We start from the raw sequence: 14,802 nt of genomic DNA on the forward strand, positions 1-14,802 counted from the left end.
GGTGGCAGCAGCAGGAAAGCAGACAAAACCAGCAAACACATTAGGGGCTGCCTGGTTCTTTAATTTACGTACTTTACTTATACTTGAGTCTTTGCGTAACAGCATTTAGTTCTTCTTGGTTTCACGGGAGTTTGCATTTAGCTAAATCTCTTCAAGATGCATCACACAGAGCTGTTGTGTTATTAAGACTTAATCTCCTTCTTCTGAATTTCATCAGTTAAATTTAGTCTAATTACTCTGTGCTTACCTCCCACAAAGTCATACCTCAAAACCACACAAAATGCATCATCTTGAAATAATTAAAGTATGTTGCCCCAAAATCTGCAATAGTGTCAAACTAAGAATACATTAATACATGGAGTTCAAATGCCGCTGGCAGCCTGACTGACCTAACAGATCTATGAATGAGAGACTTGAAAACGAACTTGGTACACTGGAAGGTTATAGGAATTGAGTATTTGGAAGTGAACAATTGGCAAAGGCCACTGTAAGGCAAGCAAAGTTTAATCCATTATACCCATATTATACCATAGACCTTGATACAATGATTGAAAGCTGGAAGAGCAAAGGGGATAGGAAGAACTATTTGTGGTGATATGGGAGCATGACCTCCCCCTCCTCAGTCCTCATCGGTGCATGTACATAAACGTGTCAATATGTCTTCACAAAGCACTACTTCACACACACAACCCCTGAAAACACAGGCCATTTCTGGCACCTTTTTCTAGGAAAATAGCACTGAGCATGTTTACCCAGACTGTCTACTGAATAGGATGTGCTGGTTATGTAGATTGCACACAATGTCACCTGTTTGTAACTTGCAGAAACTCGTTGGAATGTCAATGCCAGATGTAAATTTTGTCTGGAAAGGTATACGGTTTGTAAATTCCAAATGCTTTGATTGACACAGGCAATTTTGACCTGCCTCACCTGCTGTAACCCCTCCCAATTTTGGGATGTCTCTTTGACATTTGCCTACGCTTCACTGACACTTGTGGGGTGGGATTTTTTTACCGTTTTGCGCCAAATGTAAGACTTGGAAGGCAAACCCCCCTTTGTCTCAGGGTTCTCCTTTCTTTGCTTTTAGAAAGGTTGAATCTTTGTCATGACAAATAAACAATCAAAGGCTGAGCAGCCCACTGTGCTTCTGGATTTTTGCCTGGTTGTGTTCTCTTTATTTTTTACTCTGACCCGGGAACCTAGCTTTTGTGAAGAACCTCAAGTAAGGGGTCCAGCCCTAAAGCGAGCCCCAGAGGAGAAATACCTGCTACCCCCTTGGAGCATTCATGCCCATGGGGCAACTTTATAGTGTTCTATTTGAAGCATACATGAAAAAGATTTTTTCATTCTCTTATCAAAGTTTCCCAAGAAAATACAGCCATCATGAAATAAGAGATTCTCTTTTGGATTAGCACAATAGCACTTTTATCTCCTTCCCTAAATGTACTTATCTTGCATTAAGCGACTGTAACTTCTTTCTTTCTTGTTTGCTGTCTGTTATCTGACATGTTTTATGTCATTATTCCAGACTAAATAGAATTTTTCAAAACAAAACAGTTCTCATAATAAACAGTTATGTAGCTTGAGGTTGTGGGTTGGAAATGACGACCTTTGACATTAATGATGAAATCTTTAACAACGGTGCCTGCAAGGTGAACTTTCTGATAGCCTCCATACTGAGATTGTCGTGATTGAAACATGGGGCTCGTCCACACTTGCACTTTCTCTACTGCTTTCCCCTGGGAAAGCACTGAATCAGAACGAATGGCAATTGCGTTGTCCACGGAGTGCCTTTTGTTCAAGTTTAGCACTAAAGAGCAGGTTTTCCAGGGGAAAGTGTCAGAGCTGCTTGGACCCATTCTTTCTAGGGACAGGCAAAGTGGAAGTGCGGATGATCCCATAGCTGTTAGCTTGTTGCTTCTCACTATGCTTCATCTAAGACAAGAACAGGTCACCAAGGTTTGCTCAAATCTAACTTTCAACAACCCCAGCTACCCTGACCAATGTGCAACATCATGTAGATTTCCCCCATTCCTGAGCTAAATAGTCTCTTTCAACAAATTTCTTGATGTCTTCTTGCTTCTGCGACAACAGGCAGATAAATGTAAACCATTGTACTGCACCTTAAATTCCAGCAGAAATAGCTCCTCAACAGTCACGTCTCAATAGATGGCAGTACAATCCTATGCATGTCTACTCAGAAAAACAACTCACATTTAGTTTAATGCGCTAACGGCTATGTAAGTGTGTATAGAATCAGGGGTGTAGCACCCCCAGCCTCAGCAGCCTCCTCACGGGAGGCAACTGATCTCGCCCCCTCCCAAAAATGTGCCTGAGGCTGCAGCCCCCTCAGCCCCCCTCCCCACGCCTCTGTATAGAATACATACAAATTTGCATGATTCAAAGCCTAAGAGTGACTTCAGTTTATGAACAAATTTGGTGACAATCTACCTTTTCCTAGGTAGATATATTATGAAATATAAACTCTTGTATGACAGTTTTTCTTGCTATGTATATAATACAATTACATGGCATATGTGTACTGTATCTCAGCCTTTGTTGTACTTTGAAAAAATGGATAATGTGCTGCATTTTTTTCTGTTGGAATACAATCTAAATGCACCAAAGTAGCATTTTTAAAAAAGTGGCCCAAGTGAATATCTAAAAGCGGGAGAACACTGAAATCCATTGACTTTTGCACATAAGAGCAATAATTCCTTTTTAATCCCCTTAAGGGAGCCGGTAGTGGGGCTGTTTCTTGCCCAGACGCCCAACTCAAGGGCTGAAGGGCAGTGGGTCATATGCAGTGTGTGTCATACAGTGAACCTGACCCTGGTCAAGCCCTTCCATCCATCGACCAGCAGGCAGCTGATTTAAGGTACACACCCAATGCCTACACCAAACCTGTTTACATCTGTAATCAATCAGATATCCTGAATTGGGAAAACTTTCAGAGAACAGGATTGCAAGCTGGTGGAACAATGCACCTTTGCCATGCACATTTGGCACAAAGATTGAGCTGCCATCTCATTGTGTCTCCCAAAGCAGCAACCTAGTAGACCATGAGTCTGTGATCAGGGTGATTCACATCCTTAGACCATTGAGGGAAACTGAATGAGAGCACGGGAAAAGAGTGTTTCAGTGGTTATCATGCCATCTTGGGGTCCCAATGTGTGTTAAAGAAGCACTTATGGCTCAATTCAGGAAGCAGCACTGTCAAACTATTCTTCCATCCACATCAGCATTGCCTGGCAGCACCTCTCCGGGGGTTTGAAGAAGTCTTTCTCAGTCATCCCTGGAGATTGAGCCTGGTACCATCTGCATATAAAGCATCAGCTGTAACACTGAATGTGTTCTGTAGTGTTTTTAGAAGTACAATTGCAAAGCATAATGCATATTTCATATGTGCTTCAAGTGGTTTAGAACTTCTGTGCTACTTTGTATTAGAGTTTCACAAACCTAATTTTAGTTCTCTCCATGCCTTGACTGCAGAAGTCACAGTGAGACAATCCAGGCTGTGTTGTGGAAAAGCAGCATTATGAGTCAGAATGAAAGGCCTATTGAGTCTCTAATCTCATCTGTAGTAGTAAACCTTTGGCTCCGTGTCCTAGCTCCTGTGCACTACTGCATGTAAGCCTGCAACTAAACCTAACCACAAGCAATTGAAACATTTAAAATTTTATTTCCTATTTACCCCTGCCTCATCTCCCTCCCCTGTGTCAAATTTTAGACTGTAAGCTCCTTTTGTCCTTTAAAATAGTGTTCTATGTTGGGTTGCCAGTGCAATGAATTTGATTTTTAGCACAGGAAGGTGTCTCCAATTGGGTGGGTTTTAAGTATTTGATTGTCCAGTAGAGGCAGATGTTGTTAATTGGACTTCTGAGTAGGAGGGTATGGCTGGGCTGGCAAGTTGCCAAATCTCTCCCCTCCCCCAGTTATTATAAATATCCTTAGTAAAACTACATGACACACTTTTTAGACTGCTGCTTCCTGGACCTGCTTTGTGATGCACTTCAAACGCTACCTCCTAGACTTGCTGTTTGACTTTCTTTGGAAGACTACCTGTCTGCTAAACACTTCATATGCCATCTCTTTGTGGTACTTTTGTGACAGCCAGGTCATGTGACCAAGCTGCACAGGTGTAAGAACCAGCCTAAGTCTTTCCTCTCTGGTCATTTTACACCATCCGGGGCTCAGCCACCTTCAACCCAGCCAGCAGAGCCCTGGCTGAGCTCGGGAGAGTAAATAACTCTGGTGTAGCTTCAGCTGAACAGGGTTAGGAATTTAACACCAGCTGGGGCTGCCTGAGCTCAGGCATCCTAAACTGCGCATCTTGCCACAGGATTGCCTAATAAATGTACCACCACAGAAAATAATGTCCTCTTCAGATGCTAAAATACGAGGAATTAGGATTGCACTCAGCCAAGTAAAAAAAAAAAAAAAAGACACAAAGCAAGGACGGGTAGATCATGGTGGCTTTTATTGATGGCAATATTAACAATGGTTTTATTTCATATGTAAAAAGTTTAGCTTCATGGAACTTAAAAAAATGTCTCTGTTGAATACATCCTATACGTACTCCCTGCTTGTACCAGCCTTCTTCATCAAGTGCCATCCATGAGGCAAAGTGAGACGTCTTGAGCACCAAGGAGAACACTGAGAACTTTTGCCACAACAAATACCTGAAATGTGGAAGAGAGGAAAAAGGTAACATGGAGATCTCATTGTCATTTGCACTCCATCTCCCATTGTTAATCAAAAAAATTAGCAGATGTTGTATAAAAACAGGCTTCAAAAAACTGCAACTTTGTCTCAAATAACTTTTATTTTTTGAGGTAAAGCTGTTTTGACATTATGAGGTAAGACACACTGTTGTTGGATTTTGAAGCACTTTTTAGGCGAAAAGAAAGAACCCAGTAGTAGGTTAGGTATTAACTTAATGAGTGTTCCTCATTAATTTCAGCAGCCAGGTTGCTCATTGGGGCAAGACAGTGTGAGCATATTACACAGATCCTGGTCCAACTGCACTGATTACCAATTAGTTTCCAGGCCCAATTCAAAGTGCTGGTTTTGACCTATAAAGCCTTAAGGACCACAATACCTCAAGGACCGCCTCTTTCCATATGAACCTACCCAGACGCTGAGATCATCTTCTGAGGCCCTTCTTCGTGTGCCTCCTCCTCGAGACTTCCAGAGGGTGGCAACACGAGAACAGGGCCTTCTCTGCAGTGGCTCCCCATCTGTGGAATGCTCTCCCTAGGGAAGTTCGCCTGGCGCCTTCATTATACACCTTTAGGCACCAGGCAAAAACATTCCTTTTTAACCAGGCCTTTGGTTGACTAACATTCAATGCCCTTTTAAAATGTGCTTTTGTGGGGGAGGGGGGTTGTTCTTTTTTATTTTGATTATGTATTCTGTGTTTTTATATTGTGATTTTATCCTGTGAACTGCCCTGAGACCTGGGGGTATAGGGCAGTATACTAATTTAATTAATAAATAAAGAATGCAAAAATCACCACCCACATTCATGTTAGCAATGAACCCCAAAACGGAGAAGTGGATCCACAATTTTGTAGTTTGTGTTTTTCCAGCTCAGGACCATCCCAGGTGCTTCTGATATTGAGAGAAGCCCATGTTGCCCTGCTGCCATACTTGGCATCCCAGTAAAGCCGGGCAGGTAAAGGTGGCAACTGCTGTCTCTAAGCAGCCCCACAGGCTACAGCTCTGAAGAAGAAACATGTCAGGAAAGAAATCACATCAAATAGTGTAATTTCTGCACACTAAATATGAAATATAGAAAAAGAGAAGGGCAGTTTATAACCTTGGAAGATAAATAGATACAAAGGGGACCCACAAGAAAATGTCGCCATATGGATTGCTCCTGTTAAGTCCAAGTTCCAAGCCAGCCATGTCCTGTTTGTGGATATTCCACACTTCTGCTCCCTCTCGCCCCTCGTTTCCTCCCCCAGCCTCAAAAGCCACTTGGCATTCTGTGCTCTTTGGGCGAGGGCTGTGGCTGCCTGTTTCTCCATTGGTGGGAGCTTCTGGCTGGGAACATGTGACGCCATTGTCCAAATAGCTCCACTGGCTGCCCATCTGCCACCAAGACAGGCTCAGGGATCGCCTGATATTCCAGCTCTATCACTGAGATCATTTTGCGTCTTTGGTCGTTCCCTGAGTTGGTGAGACTCGTTTGACAACAAGAAGAAATCAAGCCTTCAGCCATCGGCCCAATCCTGTGGAACAGCCTGCCTTTTAAAAATTTACTGGGAAATCTTCTATCATCACCACTGGAGTTAGTGGGAAATTTACTGGTATCAACTTTCCTTTATATTTTACCAATATCTCAACGATGTTTCTTAATGAGGGATTTTCAGTATTATCCCACCACTACCTATTTGGTTTGATGAAAAATCTATTCACTAACTTCTCCCTCATTTCTCTAACCACTCTAACTCTCCTTGTTCTATTATCTCATCTATGATATATCTTAACTCATTTGCTATATAATATAACTATGTTGGGAAGACTCAGTCCACCTATTTTCTGGGGTTTATACCCCATCTTCTTTTATTAATTCTGGGTTTCTTATTGCCATTACAGATTTATTAATCGTACATTGCTAACCCTTTATCTCTGTCTCCAATATCTTAATTGGTAACATTATAAATAAAAATATTATTCTAGACAAAATTTTAATTATCACTATTCTTCCAAACCATGAAAGATTAATTTTCTAATATTCCTTCAGCTTTTCCTGAATTTCAGTCTTTAATTTCTTAAAATTCTCTTGTTCTAAATTTTCTAAGTTTCTTGTTATATTTATTCCCAAATACTTTATTACATTTCTTAATTTTATATCTATTTTATTTTTCTTCAAAAAAATGTTTTTCATCTTCCCCATAATTAAATATCATCATCTCTGATTTGGACCAATTAATTCACAACCCTGTTATTTCTCCAATTTTTTCCCCCAAATGTGCTTCTATTACCTGCATATTTTCCAATGGATTTTCAGTTGTTAGCAAGGTGTCATCTGCAAATAAGCTTATCTTCTCCTTTCCTTTACTGCTTATTCCTTTCATATTTCCATCTTCTCTAATTACATTGGCCAGAGTTTCAATGACCGATACAAATAAGATTGGGAAAAGGGGGCATCTTTGCCTTGTACCTCAGGCGAGTGTTATTTGTTCTTTTATACTATCGTTCACCATGACATATGCCTTGTTCCTCAAGTCTAAATCTAATCCTTTAAATCGTTCTCCAAATCCTAAACTTTCTATAATCATTTTTAACACTGATCATTCTACACAGTCCTATTAAACTAGACACCTGTCTTCCTGCTATAAAGCCACATTGGTTTTTATTTATACATGAAAGTATTCATCCTTTTTGTCATTATTGTTGTCAATATTTTAGCATCTTGATTTACTAGGGAAATTGGCCTATACGATTCTGGGTCTTTCAAATCTTTTCCTGGTTTTGGAATTAAGATAATTATTGATTGTTCCCACAATAGTGTGGTCCTCTCACCCTCTTTTATTGAATTATATAATACTTTTAATTTAGGAAACAGTATTTTTTAAAAATACCTTATAATATTCTGTTCCCATATCCTGGGGTTTCCCTCCTTTTAGTTTCCCTATAATTTCTGCTGTGATATATTTTCATGATACAGAGATATATAAATATTTTAAATAAATAATAAATAAATAAACTGCAACCAATTGACACTAGCATAGATTTATACTGTTAATTAATATAAAGTCCTAAACCAATCAATTCCATGGTTGCCACATACTGGCTTTAGTCACATTTTTTAATCCACAGACCCAGTGGTGGGTAACGCTTTTGGCAAGTATTTCTCAATTCAAGTATCTCACCATTTATATTGAGCCGCTTTGTGGTTTGGTGTGGTTTTTAGCATCTACCGAACAGAGAGGAATCCAGGCATGATCCTGCTTTGCCTGCGCCTTCTCTGTACACCTCTAGGCGCCAGGCAAAAACCTTCCTTTTCAACCAGGCCTTTGCCTGACGTGATCTACACCCTTTACCCTTTTTTAAAATGCTGGCTCTTTTGAGGGTTTTTATTGGGTTGTTGGTTTTGTTTTGATTTTATGTATTTGATATTTTATGTGAACCACCCTGAGACCTTCGGGTATAGAAACAAACAAACAAACAAACAAACAAAATGCTTTGGCCAGGTCCACCACATTTGCCTCAGATACCCATTCCTTTTCAGAGATTATCTCCATGACTAGCAATTTTTAGCTGACTCAAAACAGTAGCCCCATCAGTGCAAATTTCTAGACAGCCCCGCAGCATCAGGTAAATTCCAACAGAACGTCCGTGAGTTATTCCCTTATTCTAGGAAGTGATAAATGTTTGCAAAACCAAACATTAAAAGGTTTTGTGCACTACCCCTCCACCCCCTCACCCTGCATGACCATCATCAGTATTTACCCATTATCAGTTCCTAGCTCTTGGAGGTTGATAAAACTGTTGAGTAGGCCGTGTTGACCGCCGGGGCTGTCCATCACCACCTCTTCGGAATTCTAAAGTTTGTTCATAAGCCAATTCTTCCTCTTCCTGCAGGTAAACAACATTATTTAAAAGTGTACACTGACAGAATTATACAGAGAGAAGTTCCCTTTCTAGGCAAAAAGATCTTTAGCTAAAATGGCCCTTACAAGAATGGCTGGGCCAGATCACACTCATGTTTTCTTAAGGACAGACGCCTGAGAAGTGAAGTCTGGATACTGGAAAGAACAGGGAGAGGCTGTATGTGTAGCAAGGAATCGTACAGATAGAACATCTTTCCCCCCAAAAGTCTACACAAACTAATCTGCAAAAAAGGGCCAGAAAAATGACTAGTGGGACTTTTAATTATTTAAAAACATGGCACTGGAGTGACAAGTACTTAATGTGCAAGATCCAACACAGAAGCATCAAAGATGAAATGAAAACGTGAAACAGGAAAATGTTACTACTCTTTCTGTAGGAACCCTATCTGTGAGATAATGTCTGTAATGAATAAATAGACACGCTCTGAAAACTATAGTTATATGTATGTCCCACACTACTTTGAGGTTGGCTCAGAGTGATTAGCTAGCAAGGTGCAGAAGTTAATGACACATTGGAACTGGGGAGACCTGGCATTGAAACTCCTTCTGTGAGCTCAGATCAGTCACACATTCTTACTCTAGCCTACCTCACAGAGTTGTGAAAATAAATGGAGTGCGGACAGGGGGCAACCATATACTGTATGCTGCTTTGAGATCTTTGGAGGAAAGGTGGAACACACATAAACAAAATCATAGAATCATAGAATTGTAAAGTTGAAAGGGACCTGAGGGTCATCTAGTCCAACCCCCTGAAAAGAAGGAATCTCAAGGAAATCATATGTGACAGAAGGCCATTCAACAGCAAGCACTTAAATAACTAATACTAATTATAGTTTTTTGGCCGTAAATTGTTGCTCCTTACTGAATTGGAAGCTCACCATGACAATCCCCATAGTCATGCCCCAAAAAGAATCCGAAAATGCAAGCTGTTCTGTTGATGCCTTCATAGATAGATGATAGATACAGAGATACTGTAGAATGTAGATGATAGATAGATACAGTGCTTTTTTTGGGGGGGGGGGGTCACAGAGGTCGCATAAGCCTAAACATTTTGTGAATCTAAGTCTGGCCTCATTGAGGGGCAGTATTTCAATATGAGTAGGAAAATGAGAGTACCCCTAAACATTTTTTTAGATTTTTTGGATAGATGATAGATAGATAGATAGATAGATAGATAGATAGATAGATAGATAGATAGAGATGATAGATAGATAGATAGATAGATAGATAGATAGATAGATAGATAGATGATAGATAGATAGATGATAGATAGATAGATAGATATAGATAGATGATAGATAGATGATATAGATAGATAGATAGATTAGATAGATAGATTAGATGATAGATAGATAGATAGATAGATAGATAGATAGATTAGATAGATAGATGATAGATAGATAGATAGATAGATAGATGATAGATAGATAGATAGATAGATAGATAGATAGATGATAGATAGATAGATAGATGATAGATAGATAGATGATAGATAGATGATAGATAGATAGATGATAGATGATAGATAGATAGATTAGATTAGATAGACAGATGATAGATAGATAGATAGATGATAGATAGATATAAGAACACACAAGAGTTCATAGCATTTGTATGTACTATTTATGAGGCTCAGAATGACTGCAATCCTATGTAGTTTCTGGAGGAAATTCCATTGAACACTTGGGTGCTTACTGCTCACTGCAAGTGTAAAACACTGGCTTGCAAGACACACTAAGCCTTGCCTATGCAAGCATGTGGGTTCCCAAAGAAGATAAATTCTGCAGGGATTAGCTGCTCTACAGACTTCCTAGTTGCAGCCACTTCCAGCAGGGAGAAAGACATGGTGCTGACAGCACAGTCTCCTCGACAAGCCCTGCTGGGATCAGCTGCACGGAGTTCCTGACTGCACAAAGCAGGGCTTGCTGTAAGTGCCAATCAGCTAAAGGTCGTAGTGACCTCAGGAGATTGACACAAAATGGGGATGGGAGTTGGTGGAGCTCAGGATGTGGTCTCCTGGTTGGATCTTGTTTCCCCACCTGTAACACAGACTGTATATTAGATTGAAGTATCACAAGTCAATTGAAGTCTGGTCCAGAATACCGTTTGTGTTTCTTTTTCACAATCTGTGCAAATTTCTCACTCCAGCTACACTAGGTGGGGGTTAAGATTGTAAGGGGAAAGAGGAGCAGTAGGCATTTCTATCAGTGCTTTTTTGTACAAACTCACATGTTTTGCTATGACATTAGAGACGCCTCTTGTTCACATCATTTATAGAAAGAACTAGCAGGGATAAATGGAACAAGGATTGAACAGCATGGGGGGAAATAGGAACACCTGGACCTATTTTTATTTCAAAGCCACTTCAGTTCTCCTAGTGTAAAGGGAAAAAACAAAACATATTAAGTAGAAGATTTCTCACCTTTAAACTTCTGATACCCTTTTAAAGTGTCAGCAACTCTTTCAACAGATGTTACATATAACAACTGCAATAGCACCACTGAGCATGAATTTAAATTTAAACTTGAATTTTTGGCCTCCCATCTGCCTCCCCACCTCATATTTTAAATTATAGTACAACCTCCTGTCAGAAAGATTAAAAGCAAAGAAAAGAGGAGGAAATTAGTAAGTGACCTAAAAAGCTAGCTCATAGTTGCTAGAATAAGACTTCCCATTATTCTAAATGCAGGTTAAAATGCAGCTCTATCCTTTTGTGTATGTTTTAGTCTACACTTTTTCCAGGTGGCTCAAACCTTTTGGTTACAATTGGGCCAGGGGTGTGGAACTGCATCTGGCCTGTGGGAGAGCACCCTGGCATTCCTCTGCAGCAGCGCAAACTGGGATACAAAGGAAAAGCCAAGCAAGGCTTGAAGCTCAAGTCCTGGTTTGGCAAGGCATAGCTGTGCTATGAATTCCCTATGGGGAACTCTCTAAGGAAGCTGATGCGGGTGCCTTTGCTCTCACTACAAGGGTGAGAGCAAGCCTGCATTGCCAATACACCCTCAGGTGCACACGATATGGCTCACGACTGTGAGCTAACAGCAATGTCCCTACCTGTCCCACATCTGACATCACATATGATGGGAGGTGTTGGGTAGGTATGTGGGGTTTCATGGAACTGGTTAGCAGACCTAATTAGGCCCACAACCCATAGGGTCCCCAGCCCTGGCATAGGTGTTGCCCTACACCTCGCTTCAGATATTTGAAAGGGAATTGCACGTGCTACACTCTCAGATAAGGTTAACAAGAGACTTTGGGACCATGCTAAATCAAGTGGGGGTTGGCAGTGGAGCTGGTCTGCAGTCATACCTCATTTCTGACCAAACATAGTACTGTTATTGAAGCTGTTTATGACCGGATGTGCTTCAAATAAAGTAGCCCCAAGTGAACTTGTCAAATGCCCTCTCGGCATCCACCAAAGACCATCAGCAGCAAAAGTGTATTCTCCACAGTTGCTATTAAGCCATGTGAATGCTTTGCTAAGACAATGGTTAAGAATGAGCTTAGGACATAGATTTCAGCCTGCCTTTGTAAATCAGATCAGACATTAGCTTGAGCAGAAAAACTTGGTTTCCTCACATCGGAATGACTGGGGCATGTCTCTTGTATCTTGCCTATGACTCTGAAGAGCTGTTGATGTGCCCCAAACCTTTTCCCAAAGCTACATTGTCCAGTGAAGCAGATAGGTTTCTGGCACAGTGGCAGCTAGACCATTTTGTGGCACATACCATGTCCATCTAGCGAGTGAGAAGTTTCTTACCACACTGACCAGCAAAGTACTATGCCAGTTCACAGCTACATTCTTGGGGCTCTCATTGCAGATGAAAAGAGGAAGCTCATACTGGAATAGGCTGTTCTAAGAAGAGGGCCATAATTGCCTGGGTCATTAAGGCCATGGCCTCCCACAACTGGATTGTTCGTGGCAGATTAGCTCAAATTCAAAAGGTGCAGACTTTGAGGAAGCACAGTCTTTCTGTAGGAGATCACTTGTTCAGTTGTTTTACCAGCACGAATTGAATGGAGAATGCAGATGACTCTGATTAAAAACAAACTTGGGGAGTGAATAGGTGGAGCTTGATCCTTTTTTGGTCTGCAAGCTTTGCAGCCTCTCAGAGAACTGAGAAGGATTTCTTCTAACTGGGAAAGTTCAGGCTAACAGGGTAAATGCTTACAATTCTTTGTCAGATTGTTTCCATTTCTAATTTAAAACTAAAGGTTGCATTTCACTAGGCTTTTTAAAGCTCAATATGTTTTGCTAAGAGGGACGCGGGTGGCGCTGTGGGTTAAACCACAGAACCTAGGACTTGCCAATCAGAAGGTCGGCAGTTCGAATCCCCATGACGGGGTGAGCTCCTGTTGTTTGGTCCCTGCTCCTGCCAACCTAGCAGTTCAAAAGCACATCAAAAGTGCAAGTAGATAAATAGGTACTGCTCTGGCAGGAAGGTAAACGGTGTTTCCATGCACTGCTCTGGTTCGCCCAAAGCGGCTTAGTCATGCTGGCCACATGACCTGGAAGCTGTACGTCGGTTCCCTCGGCCAATAAAGAGAGATGAACGCTGCAACCCCAGAGTTGTTCACGACTGGACCTAATGATCAGGGGTCCCTTTACCTTTACCTATGTTTTGCTAGTTAACCTACATATTCAGAAGTAAGCAGCACAGAGCTCAAAGGAGCTTAGCCCCAAGTTAAGTATAGAAACAACTGCAGTTGTGTCGTAATTCTTTTTAGTTTAATGGAATAAAAATCCTAAATAGTTGAAAGGGTGGGGGTGTGTCAAAAACTGTAGAATTAATACCAGCTGTCAAATAAATCACATGAATGATTCATATACTCATCAATCTATGTAACTGGCAACACAATCACATTAAGATTCTTGCTGTTTAGTCAGAAATAATCCCCAGGGAGCCAGCAGCCAATGGGCCAGAACCAGCCTCCTCAACAGGTCCAAACAGGATGTTTTGGACCACTGCTCTCTTAGGATGCTGCTTGAAACCACTTGGGAAAGGCAAAGGACAAGGGAAGGTATCCAGAGCACCTTCAAGTGATTCTTCCCAGTGGTGATTCTGCATCCCTTGCCATTTCTGTCACAAAAGGTGAGGGAAGCGGGATATGCTGGGAACTACTGGGAACTACTACCTCAAGGTTCCTGGAACACCATGAAGCTGTGGTTCTCAAAGGACCAGCAGCCTCTTCTATTGTGGGGAGGGGAAAACTGGGAGGCCGTGGAGATCTCATTCTGTCTCATTGCTGTCCTGGTGATTGGGAAGAGCTGAACAGCCGCACCTACCTTTGTCTTGGCCAAGACTACCACTTGAGTGTGGTCCCTTGTACCAAGACAGAAAAAAGGTTACCTACCCCTAAATCACAAACTGAGTTATGTAACTCTGTCAGGTAGTATCTGTGCTGGTAATTGCACAAATATTGTCACACTATCATGATGTAGCTATATGTTACAGCTCACTAGTAGAAAGTGGTTCTTAAGGCCAGTGATAATTTGTTGACCCATCACTTGTTATTCAAGAGGAAAGCACCACCAGACGTCTCCTGTACATGCCCTTCTGGCTGCAAAACTATCATTGCACTACCTGTTGGTGAAGGTGACCAAAACCTCTACCTGCCACATCTCCTAATGGAGGAATAGGTAGTGGAAAGCACAAGGGTCCACCTGCCAGAGTAATGAAGTATGGTTCAGGTGGTCTGCTGGGTCAGTTTCTTTCACAGCAATATAAATCACCACAGGAATGATAACATTAGGTACACACCAGTTCCACAACTCCAGTGTAAGGGCAGAATCCTTAAACCAGTGCCAGTTTGCTTGTTTATGTAGAACACTGTCAGAGGCCACTTGGATGGTATGGCTCCAAAAGGAGAACCTGAAGACTCTGGTGATGGCCAGAAGTTCAGGGGAATGTATGAGAAGCCTTGACTCTACTCAGGAACACACAGCCTTGACCATAAGTCCCACAATGTGCCCCCACCCCACACAAAAGTGAGTGTTTGTGGCAACTACAGTAGTCAAGGACTGAGGGATGAAAGAGCAGTACAAGTCGATCATCTGCATTCACCACAAGGAGCACTGAACTCCCAAAGGTGGAAGAAGACATTTGACATGGGAGCCCACTCCCTGCTGGAACATATCTCGGAGCCAATGCTAAAGAAGGTGCCTCTTCAAACAGAT

General features: G+C 41.5%; 1 protein-coding gene across 4 annotated transcripts in view; it reads right to left on the reverse strand.

The window, feature by feature from the left end:
* Positions 1-4,460: 4,460 nt before the first annotated feature.
* Positions 4,461-14,802, reverse strand: part of TDRD3 (tudor domain containing 3) — a 59,620-nt gene continuing 49,278 nt past the window's right edge. For all 4 annotated transcript variants that reach the window (XM_083435818.1, XM_083435820.1, XM_083435819.1 and 1 more), the window contains 2 exons: positions 8,464-8,589; positions 4,461-4,682 (listed from right to left, as the gene is read on the reverse strand). In XM_083435818.1, the coding sequence (XP_083291944.1) occupies positions 8,470-8,589 (120 nt within the window). In that variant the 3' untranslated portion in view covers positions 4,461-4,682; positions 8,464-8,469. The remainder of the gene's footprint in view (positions 4,683-8,463; positions 8,590-14,802) is intronic.

The sequence above is a fragment of the Podarcis tiliguerta genome (assembly GCF_965153285.1).
Source record: "Podarcis tiliguerta genome assembly, chromosome: 4".
In the NCBI taxonomy this organism is placed as follows: domain Eukaryota; kingdom Metazoa; phylum Chordata; class Lepidosauria; order Squamata; family Lacertidae; genus Podarcis; species Podarcis tiliguerta.